The 20,133-nt window shown below is 35.9% G+C and overlaps 1 protein-coding gene across 1 annotated transcript in view; it reads right to left on the reverse strand.

Annotated features, from left to right (window-relative positions):
- Positions 1–4,498: 4,498 nt before the first annotated feature.
- ddx47 (DEAD (Asp-Glu-Ala-Asp) box polypeptide 47) overlaps positions 4,499–20,133 on the reverse strand; it is a 44,053-nt gene continuing 28,418 nt past the window's right edge. The window contains exons 5-12 of the mRNA XM_028815394.2: positions 17,251–17,369; positions 16,319–16,390; positions 12,058–12,174; positions 11,556–11,702; positions 9,010–9,147; positions 7,755–7,825; positions 5,325–5,454; positions 4,499–5,192 (exon numbers count right to left, since the gene is read on the reverse strand). Of these exons, the coding sequence (XP_028671227.1) occupies positions 5,055–5,192; positions 5,325–5,454; positions 7,755–7,825; positions 9,010–9,147; positions 11,556–11,702; positions 12,058–12,174; positions 16,319–16,390; positions 17,251–17,369 (932 nt within the window). The 3' untranslated portion in view covers positions 4,499–5,054. The remainder of the gene's footprint in view (positions 5,193–5,324; positions 5,455–7,754; positions 7,826–9,009; positions 9,148–11,555; positions 11,703–12,057; positions 12,175–16,318; positions 16,391–17,250; positions 17,370–20,133) is intronic.

Here is a 20,133-nt window from a genome sequence, read left to right on the forward strand (position 1 = left end):
TTAAATCCAGGCCTGCTGCTGTTTAAGGACAACAATAACAAAAAAGTCTCTTCTTAGAAGAAAATGCTATTTAACAAAAACACATGGCAACATCAGTGATCACATATCTTAACAGATTCCAGTAAATCAGATATGCCAGCCCACATTTTGTAATATTTCTTCTGAATATGTCCCAATCTGTAGCCATTTCTTCATAGATTAGTTCATATTACAACTTTAACATGTTACATTAACAGCAAAAATGCAAGGCAGGCAGTAAACTCTCAAACTGTTCTCTGGAGCATAATGGCTGCAGATTTTCACTAAATTCATCAATTCAGAAACTGAACCCAGATGAAATACCAGTTTCTCTCTCTCAGGTTATACACATCCCTGGCTGATTATTAGTAGTCACCCTTTTAACTTAAAATCCGCATCTTTGGGAATAAATCTGCATGTCCAGAGAATCTACAGCAGTGAGCAAACCTAAACTGAAAACTAGCCTCATGGAACTGGGACCTGGTAGTATTACTGATTGTACCATCTCACTACTGTAACTACAACCATTATTTTCTTGTCCTCAAATCAACTTTCTGCTATTCTTCAAAATTCAATCTGTAATGGAGAAAAGATGTACACATGATCAATTTTATGCAGATAGTTTACTATTACATTTTGCTGTACAGATTGTTCTGAGCAAGCAACATGCAATGAACAATATTTCTACCAAAAATTGTTACTTGTTCTCATTGACAAAAGGTGTTAGGAACTCTAGATAACTTGTGCAAATCAAATATTACTTTTTTAAAATTAAAATATAGCATATACATAACAAGATGCATTTTTTCTTTTATAAAGTTAACTTGCAAGAAAAGTGGAGTACAAACCTGTAACATTTCAAGAAATTAAAATAAACCGCACACTTTTCTCCAAAGAGCTATTCACTTAGTAATCAGAACTGGACACATTTAAGATCTATTTAGATTAAGTTTCAATAGTAAAAACGCTACCATAAAGACCAAAATCTAAGCATCTTAAGGGTTCATTTGACATATTAGTAATTCATTTGATGCAGGAAAACTTTAATTTCAGCTCAATTACTGCACTACAGAAATGGCTGCCCATGCCCAAATGGTGTAACCACTATGTAACATTTAATAAGATAATGAGCCTCGTTTATAGTGCCGCCAGTTAGTCAGATGTATCAGAAGTACAATGGAATTAAGTACTTTTCTGAAAAAAATATTTGTAGGTTTTTTATTTTATATATACAGCACTGTGCAAAAGTTTTAGGCAGGTGTGAAAAAATGCTGTAAACAAAGAATGCTTTCAAAAATGGAAGTGTTAATCATTTATTTTCATCAATCAACAAAATGCAGTGAATGAACAAAAGAAAAATCTAAATCAAATCAATATTTGGTGTGACCACCCTTTGCCTTCAAAACAGCATCAATTCTTCTAGGTACACTTGCACAGTTTTTGAAGGAACTCAGCTGGTAGGTTGTTCCAAACATCTTGGAGAACTAACCACAGATCTTCTGTGGATGTAGGCTTCCTCACATCCTTCTGTCTCTTCATGTAATCCCAGACACACTCGATGATGTTGAGATCAGGGCTCTGTGGGGGCCATACCATCACTTCCAGGACTTCTTGTTCTTCTTTACGCTGAAGATAGTTCTTAATGACTTTGGCTGTATGTTTGGGGTCGTTGTCCTGCTGCAGAATAAATTTGGGGCCAATCATACGCCTCCCTGATGGTACTGCATGATGGATAAGTACCTGCCTGTATTTCTCAGCATTGAGAACACCATTAATCCTGACCAAATCTCCAACTCCATTTGCAGAAATGCAGCCCCAAACGTTCAAGGAACCTCCACTATGCTTCACTGTTGCCTGCAGACACTCATTATTGTACCGCTCTCCAGCCCTTCGACAAACAAACTGCCTTCTGCTATAGCCAAATATTTCAAATTTTGACTCATCAGTCCAGAGCACCTGCTGTCATTTTTCTGCACCCCAGTTCCTATGTTTTCGTGATTGTGTCGCTTGGCCTTGTTTCCACGTCAGAGGTATGGCTTTTTGGCTGCCACTCTTCCATGAAGACCACTTCTGGCTAGACTTCTCCGGACAGTAGATGGGTGTACCTGGGTCCTACTGGTTTCTGCCAGTTCTGAGCTGATGGCACTGCTGGACATCTTCCGATTTCGAAGGGTAATAAGCTTGATGTGTCTTTCATCTGCTGCACTAAGTTTTCTTGGCTGACCACTGTGTCTATGATCCTCAACATTGCCCGTTTCTTTGTGCTTCTTCAAAAGAGCTTGAACAGCACATCTTGAAACCTTTGTCTGGGAGAGACCTTGCTGATGCAGTATAACTACCTTGTGTCTTGTTGCTGTGCTCAATCTTGCCATGACATGACACTGTCTTCCACAACCTCACCTTGGTAGCAGTGTTTGGCTGTTCCTCACCCAGTTTTAAGCCTCCTACACAGCTGTTTCTGTTTTAGTTAATGACTGTGTTTCAACCTACGTGTGACATTGATGATCATTAGCACCTGTTTGGTATAATTGGTTGATCATACACCTGACTAGAATCCTACAAAATCCCTGACTTTGTGCAAGTGTACCTATAAGAATTGATGCTGGTTTGAAGGCAAAAGGTAGTAACACCAAATATTGATTTGATTTAGATTTTTTTTGTTTCTCTCACTTTGCATTTTGTAAATTGATAACAATAAACAATCATTTATATTTCTGAAAGCATTGTTTGTTTACAGCATTTTTTACACCTGCCTAAAACTTTTGCACAGTACTGCATATAAATAAAAAAGGGCTAATATTACTAGTTCGCTCAAGCTCTATACTCTTGAACATGCTACATACAATTGGTGATGAGTTAAACATTTCTACTGTAGATTAACTGTTGCCTTTCCTAATGACAGATGTTCAGTTGATAGTCACTGAAAAACACAATTTTAAATGAAAATGCGTTACTATGAATTGAGACAGATAATTAACAGGAATAATCGGAATTTTTGGATATACAATACATAAATATAATTTCTCCAGTAGGACAACTTGTAAAAATTGTAGCTTTAATTAGATTTGAATGTAATGTTTTATCTGTAATCTTATACCATTATGAAGTTTTGGAGGGTTTAGATGAAAAGCAATGCTGAAATTGAAACAGGACTAGCAATATGGTAACACCAGTTTACCTCAATGAAATGAACCTCAAATAAACAAAAAAACTGAAAACAATGGAAAGTCAAATAAAAAAGTACAGAAACTGCAAATCAAATGTTGAAATGCAGAACACATCCATCAGACACCTCAGTTTCAGATGTAAATTACTTTGTTTTTCAAATTTTTCACCAGTCATTAATTTACCAGGGTGCAGGGGGACGCAGTACTACAATACTGTATGATTCAGATGATTAGATGTTTACAATTTTCATTTGTTTATGTTGTTCACTTGTACATTTGTTTTAGTACTTTGTATCAGTTGAATGTTAAAGTTTCTACTTTTAATTTTATTAATATGGCTTTACCACAAAAGCCACAGCCAGACAAATTTAACAATGAATCGTGTTTTTCTTTAACTTATTACCATCAGCAGTAACATTTACAGACTGGAGATTTATGTGGCCCATGCAATGAACTGAATGATTTTCATTTTGGGGTTGTTTGCCCCTGTAAAAGTATTGCAGTGACCACTTTGCAACATTTATGCTCATAGCCACAACAGATGGCACCTGGACTTCAGCTTATCTAGTGCTTGCTAACCACGCCTTCCTTGAGCTTTGCAGAATTTTCTTCTTGCTCACTCTCCACACCATAAAGCCGCCATTTGTCTTTTTCTTTCTTCACTTGTTTGTCCGCCCTAAACTTGACAGCCACAAACTGATAAGTTGTCTGTCTGGCTTTGTTTCAGCACTGTGCCAAAAAAAAAAACCAAAAAAAAAACAACACAGCATATTATTATGGCCTCCTCAATACAGTATTATTATTAACAAATAAAAAAAAGTGCCAGCTAATTTTCTGTTTTCTATGGCATCACCAAATTAAAAAAAAAAAAAATACAGTCAAAAGTTTTTTTTTTAGACTTTGGGATGCCGAGATTTTCTATTGTACAGAGTTGTTTTTACCACTAAATATTGAAATACAGACATGCCGTTTCTTAGCAGATACCTAGAAAGCTATTATTTTTGATGTACAATCCTGCCAAATTTCAGCTAACAGGAAAAAGTGTTTTTGTTATTGAATTAGTGGGTGAGTGATTCAGTTAGTCAGTCAACTTTGCATATTATATACCTATATCTATATCTAGTGTGTGTGAGAGAGAGAAAGAGAGATTATAAAACATTATGCACTTAAAACAGGAGTACAAAGAGAATTAAACATATGCATGGGAAATATACTACAAAATAAACAAAACATGGAACCAGATATGCATGTAGACTTTCTCGGTCAATAATGTCAACAGTAGTCACAAAGAAAATTATGTAAAGAGGTTCTACCATGTTATAAATGCTTATCTGTTTAATTCTCATTTAATTCTTTTTTGGGTATGGGTAAGGTAGCATATTCAAACATGTTTAAGCAAAGCAATTTTTCTGTTTAATTGACAATTACACTAAATTTATAATGCCCTATACACAAAAAATACAGACTATTAAAAAGCTCATAGCAAAAATATAATTTCAGCATACTTTACATGAGAGGTGGTCATTTTTTATACCAGTTTTCAGTGATAACTCAGTCAATTCAGTTCTGTTGAACATGAGAAGAAGCTTAAAATGTCATTGTTATATCCTTGCGAACATAATTTCTGGATTTTTCTTTTTGTGTTAGGACAATGAATAGTTGCAGCTGTTTCAGGCCGATTTCCAAAATAATCCATTAAGTTTACAAAGCCACAGACCTCCAAATGTAATGCAATAAATAAAGAAGACCATAAACTTAAAAATTATCTGTGTAATTCTATTCTGAAAAATCATTCCAAAACCATTTGGAAACTATTTCATAGAAATTGAGAAGGTGTTGTTAGAGTCTGTGATGGTCATCACATGACTGTTAATGTATCCGGCCTTTTTTTCTGCTTTTCTTTCCTCCTGCTATTTTATTTCTCACACCAGAGGACTGTTCAGTGTCATCTTCATTTTTCCCCTTATCTCGTGGCCTCTTTCTTTTCTCAATAGCCTCTCTTAGCTCCTGGCAAAAAAAGAAAACCATACACAAAAGTAAGAAACTCATTTTGGATAGTTAGTCTGCTTTAGACACCACCACCAAAGGCTTCTGCGTTATTTTTTGGCAATGACAGAATAAACAAAAGCTTTCACTTACAATCCGTGCAAATCTCTGTGCTTCACTCACTCGCTCCACCAGTAACATGACTTCTTCCTCTTGTGTTGGGAATGCAGGCAGTTTCTTACCAATCAGGTGCTCTATTCTCTGGAACAACTCTACATCATACCTGGTGGGAAGAGGAGCAGAGTAACTATTGTCCAAGAAAACCACTTTGTAATAACTTGGTAAATAAACAGTTAACTTTATTTTTATAAGCTATTAAAACTACAACTTTATTAGAATTACTACATCTTCTTGGTATAACTTATACACAAAGCATTCAGCACAACAAAACCTTCTCAAGCCCTACTAATTCCAGGGTATCGGACAGTACACATAGAAGCATTATGTGCGGAGCAAGTAATAATATTTGAACTGAGTGCCAATTCATCAGAGGGGCCACCCAGAGGCAATATTAAGACTTTTCAGTAAAGTTAATCTTTGGGGATGTGGGAGGGAACCCAGGTACCTAGAAAAAAAAAAACAGTGCTAGTACAGGATATGTTGTGCAGCACTATCTATTAAACTTGCTGCCCATGTTCAAGATAATTAAAATGCACAATAAAATACATTTTGAAAATGTAATGATTGTCTCCTGAATTCAAATGTTGAGCCCACGTCTCTGCGCTTTTCTCCTAATGCTCAAATTTTCCTTCCACATTCCAAAAATGTACGAGCTAATTGGGGGGTCAAATCATCACACTTTTGGACCTCATCATCACATATTTTAACGAAACTTGGCCTGCTGATTTGGTCATATCACTAACTCACGGGACTGAAATTGCATGTGTCTTGGATAAATATTAAGGGAATTTTAAGCTAACAAAATTAGAGCTTAGTGAGGGGTGCAAATATATAGCAAAAATGCCTATATTTTAAAATTGATAATTTTTTTTATTAAAGCTAGCTTATAGTCATGAGCATCTCCAGAAAATTTGGTATTTGGTTTTTGAGTCACTGCTAAGATATCATTAGTTATCTAAAGTGTGCACCATAACCACAAATTCTGTACAATGCGGTTGAATATTCTGATGATTAGACATGGAATTACGCTTGCGACTCTAAATTTTCCCACAATGAATGAGTTTGAAGAATGCATGAGTGCACCCTCTAAAGAACTATCTCCTCATTAAGGCATGTTTATTTTTTTAAGCCAAAACCCGAGATGAGCTGGCTGTGAAAATAATCAAATGGGAATATTTCTGGAGCTTGCTGGAAGACAGCGGAAACATACATATAAAACAAGAATATATAAAGAATACTGAAAATGATTTGTATCACATATGGACTGCACGATGTTACTAAATAAATGCAACACATCAGCGAAATAGTTTTTTTTTTTTTTTTTGGAGTGTCAGAAATAAGCTTTTGCAGTAATACAAATATAAAATAAAAATAGGTTTTGTGTTAGGTTATTACTTTAAAAAGTAATCTGACTACATAAGCATATCTGTAAGAAATGTAAAAGTTCTGAGAAATAAAAAATATGTTTCCCTGTAGCTCTTACGTCAACATAATATTTTATTACGTTTTGGATTACAGTGATCCCTCGCTATATCGTGCTTCGCCTTTCGCGGCTTCACTCTATCGCGGATTTTATATGTAAGCATATTTAAATATATATCGCGGATTTTTTGCTGGCTCGCGGATTTCTGAGGACAATAGGTCTTTTAATTTCTGGTACATGCTTCCTCAGTTGGTTTGCCCAGTTGATTTCATACAAGGGACGCTATTGGCAGATGGCTGAGAAGCTACCCAACTTACTTTTCTTTCTCTCTCTCTTGCGCTGACTATCTATGATCCTGACGTAGGGGGTGTGAACAGGGGGGCTGTTCGCACACCTAGACGATACGGACGCTCGTCTAAAAATGCTGAAAGATTATCTTCACGTTGCTACCTTCTGTGTGCAGCTTTTAAGTATGCTGTACGGTGCTTCGCATACTTAAAAGCTCAAAGGGCACGTATTGATTTTTGACTTTGTTTCTCTCTCTCTCTCCCTGCTCCTGACGGAGGGGGTGTGAGCTGCCGCCTTCAACAGCTTTGTACCGGCGGTGCTTCGCATACTTAAGAGCCAAACAGCCCTATTGATCTGTTTGCTCCTTTGAAGAGGAAGATATGTTTGCATTCTTTTGTGAGACAGAACTGTCATCTCTGTCTTGTCATGGAGCACAGTTTAAACTTTTGAAAAAGAGACAAATGTTTGTTTGCAGTGTTTGAATAACGTTCCTGTCTCTCTACAACCTCCTGTGTTTCTGCGCAAATCTGTGACCCAAGCATGACAATATAAAAATAACCATATAAACATATGGTTTCTACTTCGTGGATTTTCTTATTTCGCGGGTGGCTCTGGAACGCAACCCCCGCGATGGAGGAGGGATTACTGTACATCACTATTGATTTTAGCATTTTGAATTTGGTCGAACGTACTGAGTAACAAAGGTGATTGATTTCCCTGATCTTCCAGCTCTTGCTGTTCGTCCCACTCTATGGATATAGTCCTATGAAGGATAAAAGAAAGTGATAATTAGTTTAAACATGTAAATCAATGTAGGAAAACAGGCTCAAAAATAAAGATATTTTACAATTTGTAAACATAAAACACCTGTTTTAATAAAATGTGCAACAAAAATGCATTTGAATCTGTTTTAATTAATATAAATACAACTCCAAATATTCCAAGTGAAAAATGTGATACATCTGTCTAATTACTTGCATCTACAGATGTTAAGAAGTGAAAGGTGTATGTCAAAACCAAGATGGTGCCTATATCAGGCTGTCCCTCTTAAAGTGTAAGGAAGATCAAAAAGGCTCTCAAAGGCCAGGTGTGAGATACTGGAAAAGAAATATACAAGTGTGAAGGCATAACTCTTGAAGCATTTGTATTATGTTGGACATAAAACCAAAATTTACTGGGTGAATGTTTCCAAATCAGAAAAGCTAAACTTATGCTGTAACCCAACTCACCAAAACAATGGAGTAAACTTCATTGCTTTGGTTGCCACTTACTGTAACATTCTGCTCTTTAGAAGCAAAAGACAGAACTGACAAGTGTTAAATAAATCATACTACATACCTGCTTAAAACATATGAATCAACTCTGGTCCAATATGAACACTTAATGAAGACTACCAAATTGACAAAGCCTAATAACGTCAGAATTATTTTTATTTAAGCACAGTTCCATATACAAAGTAGGAGTTAATAATCCAAAAAACATCCTGCAAGACTTGGGGACATAGCAACTTTGTGGCAGTATTTTCTCCAAGTATTCTGTAGTTTTCTCTAATTAAAAAAGTGCAGAGTCTGGCTTATTGGCAAGCTGCAAAAAGTCCCTATAAATACTTTAAACTCTGAGGTGCTGATATAACAACAGATAAAAGGACAGAGTGTTGATTTCCAATTGTACTGTACCAACCTAAGTACCAAATAATCTTGCTTATCATGATTCAGACATAGGAAAGTCAGTCTCTCAGTGGTTATATGGCCAAAAAAAAAAAAAATCTATGAGTAAAGAATAGAAGAACTGATCAGAGCCAAGGCAATCAGGAAACCCTAAAACAAGGGCATAAAAAATTGTAAAAATTTACATTGTAAAAAAACAATGTAGCTAATAATACTTATTAATAAAGACGGCTATAATGAAACTTGGTGGCTATGGTTTCTATTGCCAGTTTGTGCTTACCTTGGAGTGTGTGGGTATATCAAAGTTGATGACAACATCCACATGAGGTATGTCTAATCCACGAGAAGCCACATCTGTTGCCAGCAGAATTGATCGTGTCTTGGCTTTGAATTTATTTAGAGCACCCAAACGTTTATTCTAGAAAAAAGTTAATAAGCATAACATCTAAATAGACCAATCTGGAACAGTTAAACCAACTATATTAAATTCATTTATGAATACAGTTATTAGATTAGATATGTAATATAGAAGTCAGGAATCAGATAAATGGAGGGTTATAAAAAACACTGGATGAACCAGAAATAAATAATCCTGGCATAATTATGCACAACTTTTCTGATGTAAGAAATATCCACTGAATAAACTACAAAAAAAAAACTACTCCATTGATGCATAAATATGTCTGGATACAAGTATTTTTTAAAGTCAAAGTTATTTCTTTACAAACATGGTGTATATGCACAATATTGTGTTCTAAAATTTTACGTTTTCTACACATTTTATAAAATACAAAGTAATCTTGGCATTTTATAATGGAAGTCAAGCCAGACCGGAAAACAATTTTCCAAGCTAAGAAAGTTGTTGAGCATTGATCCGCATATTAAGATTGCACACAAATTGTAATATAGATTATACATTTTCAACACAATAAACAACAGTATTATGAGATTCAGCCATTTTAAAAGGAGACTGGCTGTGTACTCTACCTTAGTGCTCGTCTTTCTCAGTAACTGCCTTTCACCCACAGGGGCATAGTTCCTCTTTAAAATCATACTAAACTGTTCCTGCGACATGCTTGGTATCATGTTGGTTTAATTCCTTGTTTATTTAAGAACTCATCTCACAAAGGCCACTGCTATCATACAACTGAATAAAAAATGTATCCTTACCTCAAGAAAAATAATAGGAATATGCGATCAAATGATTATTTCCAGATCCCTTTTGTTGTTTCAAACATGAGTAGGAAACATCGAAAGCATGTTTCTCATATTGAAAAATTTATCACTTCAAAGTGGACACATTTTGAGATGTTTTAAGCTTTTTCTTTCTTGTTGGGACCCATGCCCCATTACTTCCATTATAAAACTGAAGGAAATGCTTAACTATATAATACAATTTTGTGTGGAAAATGTATATATACACACCATGTTTGTGAATAAATAACTGACTAAAAAAACAACAATCTTATTCCTTAACTTTAATTTTTCTCAGCCTTTTTGGTGTTGCAACTTACTTTTTCCCCATTTAACTGTCTTTGCAACAGTGGCCTAACTGCAAACACTTAGCTTATAAACATAAGAATGAGCAAATTGGTATTTAGAGAAACCTTTGTGTTTGTGTTAGCCCAGTTACAACATGTTTTTCTGTTCAATAAAATAAGTATAATATTGGGTTGCAAGGTTGTTCTTGAAGTTCAATTCTTGGTTAAAAATGTCCAAAACAAAATAGTTTTCTCAAAACACAAGTCAGTCTATTGTTTTGTGAAGTGAGTTATTTTATGTGATAAATTTACAAGAAGCTGAAGATTTCACACAAATATGTACACTACTGTCTTGAGAGAAGAACACACACTGGATCAAGACAAAAGAATTACAAGATCACAAAGAAACAAAAGCATGTACTGATAAACTACTAAATTTAAAAAGAGCTTTCCAGGCCATCAGAAAAAAAACATTGTGGATGCCCAAGTCTGGCAAGGAATTTAAAAAGATCAACTGTAAGAAAAATCATCAATAAGTGGCACAGAATTTCAAGACTGTGGTTTGGTAATGGTTGTAGCATGGAGGACACCTATTGATTCTCCTGCTGAGCAAAAGGTCTTTATAACCTACCATTTACTTTCAGTGACGAAAGTACCACACTGATGGTACCATACTGTTTTAAAAATTTGCATTTTCTGTACTTTTTCAGTACTGGTATTCTGCACAGCCCTAGTTGGAAATTATGCAAAATACTTACAAAAATTAATTTCTGCTAAACGGGACAATAGCAGCTTCTGGGGTCAATAGACCATTACATCTAGTGATATTTTATTGAATAAAAGTTTCCTTGCATTTTAATCTAGTATAACATTTATCTGTAGGCACTGTTTACATGAAGAGAATTTACTGTTTTCCTGTTCAGATATGTTGAAAAAGTCAACAATTTCCACTAGGTGTACTTACTTTTCCTTAAGTTGTCACTTATTTTGTTTTTTATACTTGTAATTAATTTAGACCAGTTTACAGAGATCCATTTTAAAATTGACATTAAAGAGTCTGTAGATCAGTGTCAAAAAAGCTACTGTGATTCAATGTTGTATGTAACAAAAAAAAATGTGAGAACTTCCAAGTGGGTGGATACTTTTTTAGTCACTGTACATACAGAATTCTACATTTCTCACTCTAATATCACTACTCATACAAATAATTTGTCTGTCAAGAAACATATTCCTAATATAAGATGCATTTAAACTTTATTATATATGAAAATTCATGTTATACAGAGTTTATAGAGTTTGCAATGAATTTTAACACAAATCTGCTATGTATAATATCATAGCTTACCTGGCTCATTTGTCCATGAAGTGGAATTGCAGTGAATCCAAGACTGCGAAGCATAAGGGCAACTCGTTGAGCATTGTTACATGTGCTACAGAAAATCATGAATGAGTTTCCTGCCAACTCATTAAGAATATATACCAAATAGCAATCCTAAAATATAAAAAGAAATGGAAGTGAGGGAATACAAGAGAAGTAGATGAAGTAAAAAGATACACTGGAAACAATGTACAGTAAAAAAAACAAATTGATCTACTGATCTCTTCATAATCACTGACATGTCACTGGTTTAGTAAGCACTAGAACAAGTTTCCAACAGTATAAGACTTTTCATTGGAGACTTAAAACTGAGCTTAGGCTTAAGGAAAGAAAAAGGGAAAAATAGGTAGCAGTTTTACACTATAAGGCTAAAATAAGGAAATTGTACATTTTAAAAATTCATGATCCTTATTCTAATAATGTCCTATCATTAACATAAGTTTGTGCTTTGCAGATGGAAAATGGTTACCTTAAATTTAGACGGAATAAACAAATAGTACTGTTGTAGTTTTTCCACTGTTTGATATTTTGTTGAGACAGCACATTTAACAGGGTCCTTCAGAGCAGCACGCTGTAGCTTCTGAACCTGAATGAAAAAGTCATAAATACTATCATTAAAAGCTGTACAATAAAAGATGCAAAACTGATATACTTATCTCTTCATTATTACTGTACAAAGTATACATGTTTTCATTGGGATAAAAAAATACAAATGCAAATAATATACTGCAATAGTATTTATATTTAGTCTTACAATATGCACCTCAAGTTGACTGAGGCAATGAACAGAAAGACTAGTTTTGGGATGAGGGTGTCATTTAGAGTGCCATATAGGAAAGTGATGGGTGATATTTTGAATGGATCCATGTTAGATCCAGTGCTGATAGTTATGACAGAGTACATGGGGGTTTAGCTTTGGTGTGATACTCTTGAACTCCTTGATGCAAAAGAAAACAATTGTGTATGCCTCCAGTTTAAGGAGAACGAAACATAAATCTTTAGTGTAAGGAGGACTATACAATATTTGTTGTTGAGGAAAGTTGATTGTAACATTATGGCAAACGAGAAGGTGATCTCTGAAGAATATTGAATATCATCATATTGCTTAGTTGTAGGTGAACATTTAGTCCAAACCATGAACAAAACTAAGTTGTACGTACAGAGGATGAATATGTCAGTAATTTGAAGGAGAACATGATAAGTCAATTTGCTGAAACACTGGTAGTAAGATCAAGCAAACTTGCAGAATCATCAGATGTCAGTAGTAAATAGGAATCAATGAAGAATAGCTGGTTGAAAAAGACAGACATCTGTGTGTGGACAAAGACCATCAAGAGACAAGAAAACATTGTTAGAATGCACTGATAGAGATGGTAATTGAAGAAAAAGAAGATAGGAGCACCACAAAACAAAAGCAGAAGGTGAATGGGCAAACTATAAAGAAAGTGAAGCAAGATGCTAAAAAAGCAGGGCACAGGAAGTTACGAAATGGTAGTTTGAATGTAAACAGTATAATGAGGAAGAAAGGAGAAATGTGCTCAGAATCACAAAGAATATGGCAAAAGAAAAACAAGTAGGTATGAATTGTTTGAAAAAAGATGGAGAAAATTATCAGTGATAGTAATGGGGTTACAAGTAGTACACAGAAGTTGATGGATGGGGAACAAATGGGATAATGACATTCTTGTTAAGAAAACAGAATGACCAAGGTATAGGTCTCCAAATAAGGAGGTCAGAAAAACAATGAAAACGCTAAAGATAGGAAAAGCAGTGGGCCCAACTGCAGTGGTGTCAGAAATGCTGAAGGCAGCAGGTAGTCTTAGAATTAATTGGGTTGACAAACTTGTGCAATATAACTGTCTGCAAGGATGATTCCTGAAGACTACAAAAAGAGATGTTAATGCCTTGCAGTGGAGGTAGTAACTAGAAAAGATTGTTAAGGACTGCAAATTTATAAAAATTTATAAGGTAAAGTGAAACTGAAGGAGAAGATACTTAAAAATAGAAAATCAGTTTGGAGGCAAACACCACCAAGGTAAATGGAGAAAACACCAAGGTGATGTTTGGACACAGGTTCAGGAGATATGAAAGAAATGGATGTATAGCTGTGAGAAATGTTAAGCAGAGGTGTTGGGTGACATTCAATCCACAGCACAGTTTGCGGTAAGTGGATATATTATTATTTCTTATTATTTGATTGACACCTTTATCCAAGGAATCTTGACATCTGAGATACTGCTTTGGAATGCCCAAGTTGCCAACAGCTGGCATATTTTTCCTTGAAACTGGGACATTGACCGTCATAGACCAAGATGGACTAGACCGAATGAGGGGATACAACAGGAGTTGTGCAAAAGTGTGAAGAAGTATTTATTTTAATCAAAGTGTTCAACAATAAAGAAGGTGACTTGAAGCTGAAATAAATAAGTCAATAAAATGGTCCAGGCTTAATATTATTTATTGTGCAGGGTGGGGGTACCGCTCCGTGTCCAGAGAATGCGTCCCTTGAGTTACCAAAATGATGCCCCTTGGTATACACTGTGCATGCAGGCAGTTAACATTGTAGAGCATATGTCTCGAGTTACATAAGCGGAACCCCTTGGTGTCGTGACCACATGCCCCTTAACTTCAGGAACAGCTCCCTAGGCAGCCAACTATGTCACTTAAAAGATTGACCAGCTCTGTTACCAACAATCCACCTTGAACTAAGAGAAGTCAAATACAATGGCGTTCATGGTTACAAAATATCAAGAAGTTACCACAATTATGGAATCCAGTCCCAAAATGAACTAATACTATAAACACTTCCATCTACTGTAATATGCAAAGGAGTAGTGTACAGTTTTACAGGAGGGTGATGGGTGAGGCTTGATTGAGAGTGGAAATGTAGTGCAATACAAAAGAAAATCAAAGGGTTGTTGCTTAACTCCTGCTTTGTTGGCCTTTTTTCATAATTTAAGCACTACAAACTGTCTACCTTGAACGAAGAAGAAGAGGACTCAGACGTAACAACATTCACAGTCACCACTGAGGTGCCCAAGCCTGGCTCCATAGCCCCATCACGTTTTCCTGGTTATCTGTAGGACGGTCTCTAAGGCCCTTTGGCCTCTCCTGCTCCTTGATTGCCCAGCAGGAGCAACCTACCACTGGAGAACCATCCACTCACTCCCCATGGACCAGACACCTGACCACCATGCCTCCTGCCTTCTGAAGAAAGCTTTCCAATCTTCCTTTATCATCAGATGTCTCCTCCTTTATTTTCTCCCATACATCCTTCTCTTTATGCTCTCAATCTTTTTTCCCCTCTCTGTCCTACTCGGGCTCATTCTATATTTCAGTGGGCACATGTCAATAATTCCACACCCTAGAGCATTAATGAGGAAATCTGCTAAACTGCACACGTCTACACATGAATGTGGGCTTCACCAGTTCCCCCATTAACAACACAGGGCCATTCGTCCATGCTACTGCATGCACCTATGCCCAAAAACAATGTTTTTGTTTTAAAACTGCACACTGCCACAGACCCAAAATGTGTTTTACTACATGGTTACAATTTTTGTTTTTCCAAGGGCCATTCGTCCATGCTACTGCATGCACCTATGCCCAAAAACAATGTTTTTGTTTTAAAACTGCACACTGCCACAGACCCAAAATGTGTTTTACTACATGGTTACAATTTTTGTTTTTCCAAGGGCCATTCGTCCATGCTACTGCATGCACCTATGCCCAAAAACAATGTTTTTGTTTTAAAACTGCACACTGCCACAGACCCAAAATGTGTTTTACTACATGGTTACAATTTTTGTTTTTCCAATTGGAACATAAGCAGGTGAAGTGAACTGCTCAAGGTCACACAGGATCAGCACCAGGATTTGAAGTCATAGGTCTAAAGCCTTAACCACTTTACCACACTGCCTGCCTACATGCATAAAAGATGTAGTGGTGTAAAGGGTGAAATACAAACGGCAAGGTAGACCTTTGTAGAAAATTTGTGAGCGGGGTGCAGAGTGCTGATGTAGTAAGTGTATATTTAGATATCATTAATGGAGTTGTTCTGAAGAAAAAGTAGGGAACTTCTACTATAAAGGTGACATGTTTAGAGCAGGCAAATGTGTGGGCAGTGATAGCCAGAGTGAGATGTGTGTGGAAGATATTCTGGGAGCAGCATTCCATTAAAAATTTGAAAAGTTTCTCTCTCTGGCATTTAAGGGTAAAGTCTGTCAAAACTGTGTGAGGAAAGAACTATTCTATGAGAGGGACAAATGGCCAATGAAAGCTAATCAAGAAGCAAACTAAAGGTAGGAGATGTGAAAGATCAGGTGGATGCATGAAGTGTCATTGAGTTAAGAGGAAGATGAATGCTGAATTAAAACAAAGCCTTGGCTTGGATTCAACAGGTGCTGCGCTGGAAAGAAACAGACTGATGGTTTGGGCATATTGAGCAAATGTCAGAGGATGACTGTGTGAAGAGGTGTATCACAAAGGTGGTGGCCAGGGTTAGGCCAAAAGGGACACCAAAGAAGATGTGGTTGGCAGTGTCATCAGATGATATGAAAATATTGGGTCTCACCCAAAGGATACCCAGGACCACAGAGAGTGGGAGGAAAAAAATGTAGAGGCAGCTGGCTAACCAGGGTAAACCTGTAAAATGGCCATTATAACAGAGCATAAGTGTATTTATATGAACATACATCTTTTTTATGATGTCAAGATCACATAATACTAACCTTTTTGGTCATAGTTGCTGAAAACAGGAATGTTTTCCGATCACGTGGAATAACCTTAAGAATCTTATCTACCTAAAATGAGAAGAAAAACAAATCACCACAAAAAATTACAGTAGCATTTTACACCTTACCTGAAGAGGGTCCTGAGCTGTGTCAAAAACTTGCATATTGTAATTTACTCAATATGCTAATAAAATGTGTCATTTTGCTTCAATTATCCTTGGATATATACTACTACTACTACCGAAGTATTTAGAGCAGGGGTTCTTAAGCTTTTGATGACTCCAGACCCCTAATGGATTGTCCAATATGATCCCATACCCTCTTTACTTGACTGTCGAAATAATCATCACCATTCCTTATATTAGTTGCCAGAATAAATGGTGGCGTGCAGTTGCCGCCTTTATATACAATGCAAAACACGCTTCTAGAGTCTTCGAGATACGTACATTGCCAATAAATGAGTAAATACGTGCTTGTTCAGTAAATAAACATTTACTAAATTTAAATATTAAAATTAAAACATATCAAATTTAAAATTAAAGTTGTAGTAAATACCCACATGTAAAATTAAATACAAGCATTTGCAGGAAATGTCGAATGTTCTCGAAGATTCTATCGCGTTCAATTCACATACTACCCAAGTATAAATGAATACATTAAATAAAATAAATACCAGTACCCAGAGATCGAGTCCCATACCCCCAGCATGATACCCCCGGTTAAGAACCCCTGATTCAGAGAAACACATTTCTTTAATATCTCTGTACAAATGTTACTGCCTGAATGACAATTCACAAAACAATATTTAATGCAACACACCACCATACCAAACCTTAAATGGAACCTTATTTTATTTCCTTTAATTGTGTCTTGAGTTGTGGCATTATGTTGTCATAACCCATCTGTCCATGGCACATCCCAATTCCTACCTCAGTCTCAAAGTCCATGTTGAGAATGCGGTCAGCCTCATCCATGACCAGATAACGCAAAGCTCTCAAGTTAAATCCTTTGGTATTCTCCAAGTGATCAATAAGACGCCCTGGGGTTGCTGCACAGAATGAAACAGTGGAAATTTATGAATTAAGCATCACTGATCAATTGTCAAAGAAGGCAAAATCAAAATGGTTTTGAACAAAACTAAAATGGTGTGTTTTGTAAACAGTATGAATTTGGACCAAAGGATGGATCATAATTCAGGAAAATAATTTTTTATTTCTTGTTCCTGTAGAGAATCTTGGTCAAATAAAACAAGATTAAAAGGGAGAAAAAAATCAGGATGTTCTTTTAACTCTTAAGTAACCTCCATTTCATTCTTTCATAATTAACTTTTTATCTTGGTTTGTCTTCTGTTAATTTCAGTCATCTGTCATAGTACTATGCACATGTGTGTATTCACAACAGATCAATTATTGCAATTCTTCATGTAATAGCTGAGACAGGTCAGACTCGTTCCACAAGCTGATGTTATAATAGCTTACACAGAATATTCCGAACCCAATCAGTCCAATGTAATTGTGATCTTAAAAATCTTGTTTATGGTCTATAGCTGTACTTCTGTGGCTTGTGAAACAATAGTTCAATGACATTAAAGGATTCAGTAACATACAGTGCCTTGAAAAAAAGTATTCAGCACCAAAATCATTTTCAGAGTCTAAGATTCTAAATTTACAATGTACTAAAGTAAGAATTTTTCCAGGTGATCTACAGTGTACAGTATGTAAAAAAAAAACCTTAATGAGTTTACCCTATGCAAAAATAAGGCTAACTTTGTTCAGGTGCAGTGTATTACTTTATCAATTAGCCCAATTTGCAGATGGCCTATACCTGGTATAGGAAGTCGGTAGGATAACCTGTTCTCTTTATTTATTCTCAAAACTGAGATTGTTCTCAAAGAGAACCAAAACTAACCCAGTGATATAATTACAGAGAAGCAGAGATTTGGCAAATGGTACAAGACCATCTGACAGACACTAAAGCAGTGGTCTTGTACCAATCCTTGAGGGTCGCAATGGCTGCAGATTTTCATTCTAATCCCTTTCTTAATTAGTGACCTGTTTTTGCTGCTAATTAACTCATTTTCCTTTCATTTTATTTGACTTGTTTTTTTTTTTTTTGTTTTTTTTTAAGATTTCTACCCCTGAAATTCTTCATCGTTCCTCTGTAGTGCTTAGTTTCTTTCCTTAATTGGCACCCAAAAAGAAATCAAATGTGAGTGAGCCAACAGAAGACCAACTAAGTCAGGGCCTCAAATTCCAACCAATTTCACTCCAACCAGTTGCTAAATTAGGTGCCAATTCCTGTTGTCAAGTAAACCTGTTCTTATAATTTCATGGCTTGTTGCTGCTCTTATTGTAATATAGCAAACATTCCCCAAAATTGCTAATTTTCTCTTTTTTAAGAGCACTGTTAAAATGTTTTGGGGACTTGAGCAGAGAAACATTCCTGAGACCTTCATCTTTATTTATTTTCAGATATTGTATGATGGTCATGTTTTGGCTCATTTTGTATCTCATTATTGTTTGGCTGCTAATTAGGGAAAAAGAACCAATTAAGGGGTCTAAGTTTTCAAGAGCGAGTTAATTGAAATTAATGCAAAAGAAGTTAATTAGCAGCAAAAACGGGACACTAATTAAGAAAAGGGTTAGAATGAAAACCTGTAGCCACTGAAGCCCTCCAAGACTGGAGTTTGAGACCATTGCATTAAAAATACCCCAGAGCTCTGTGCATTCAACCATATAGAAGTGGAAAAAACAAGAACCTGCCACCCTACACTTAGCTGTCAACTGTCACTTTGATGGAGTTGCAGAAGTCAATGACTATGACTAGAGAGGTTGTTCATGGCTCAGCAATCTCCAAAGCATTGCATACAAAGACCCTTTACAGAAGTGTGGTAGGATAGAAGCCCTGGCTGAACCAAAACATTTTTGCACATTAAGAATTTGCATAATATTGTTTAGAAAATACTCCAAAGATGTAGCAGAAGATCCTGTGGTCGGATAAGAGTAGGTTGAATATTAAGGGTATGTAGGTAGTGTAAATCTAATACTGAACATCAACCAGATAACACCATCATCACTGTAAAATATGGTGACAGCAGCATCATGTTTTGAGGATGTTTTTCAGTAGGAGAGTAAGGCAATCTGGTCAAGACTGAGAAGATGATGAATGCTGCACAGTGCAGGCAGATCCCAGAGGGAAAGCATGCTCCCCTCTGCCAAAAAGCGTAAACTAGAGGGGAAGTTTGTCCTTCAAGACAAACACCAAAAGCACACTGCCACAGTAACAATGGAGTGGCTTGAAATGAAGAAAACTGATGTTTTCAAATAACTCAATTTTGAACATGCATGGTGAAAATAAAAATTGCTGTCTACCACTGCTCTGCTACTAACCTGGCACAGCTGGAGCAATTTTTTTGAAAGAGAAAGGGCTAATCTTGCTTAATCACATTATGCGAAATTAACAGACTTATTCAAAAAGACTTCTTGTTGCTATAGCTGTGAGAGGTGGGTCAGTCAAATACTGCACGGGTGGGTTAACACTTATAAACTGTTGACATTTCCCTTTTTAGAATTCAGTTTTTTATGGTTTATACGTTTCAGCCTTTTTTGGCAGGGCTGAGGAAATTTTTGATTTACAATTATACACTTCCAAGAAAACTGATCAAAACCCCAGGTTTCAACAACCACTTATGTGAAAAAGCTTTGGAGGAACAATAGACACTATATAACATTAATATTTCTTTTATTTATTCATAAATAAAGATACACTAGAAAATCTTATTTGTGTTTGCCTAAAAATAAAAATATATCCTT

Source organism: Erpetoichthys calabaricus, chromosome 12 (genome assembly GCF_900747795.2).
Source record: "Erpetoichthys calabaricus chromosome 12, fErpCal1.3, whole genome shotgun sequence".
NCBI lineage: Eukaryota > Metazoa > Chordata > Cladistia > Polypteriformes > Polypteridae > Erpetoichthys > Erpetoichthys calabaricus.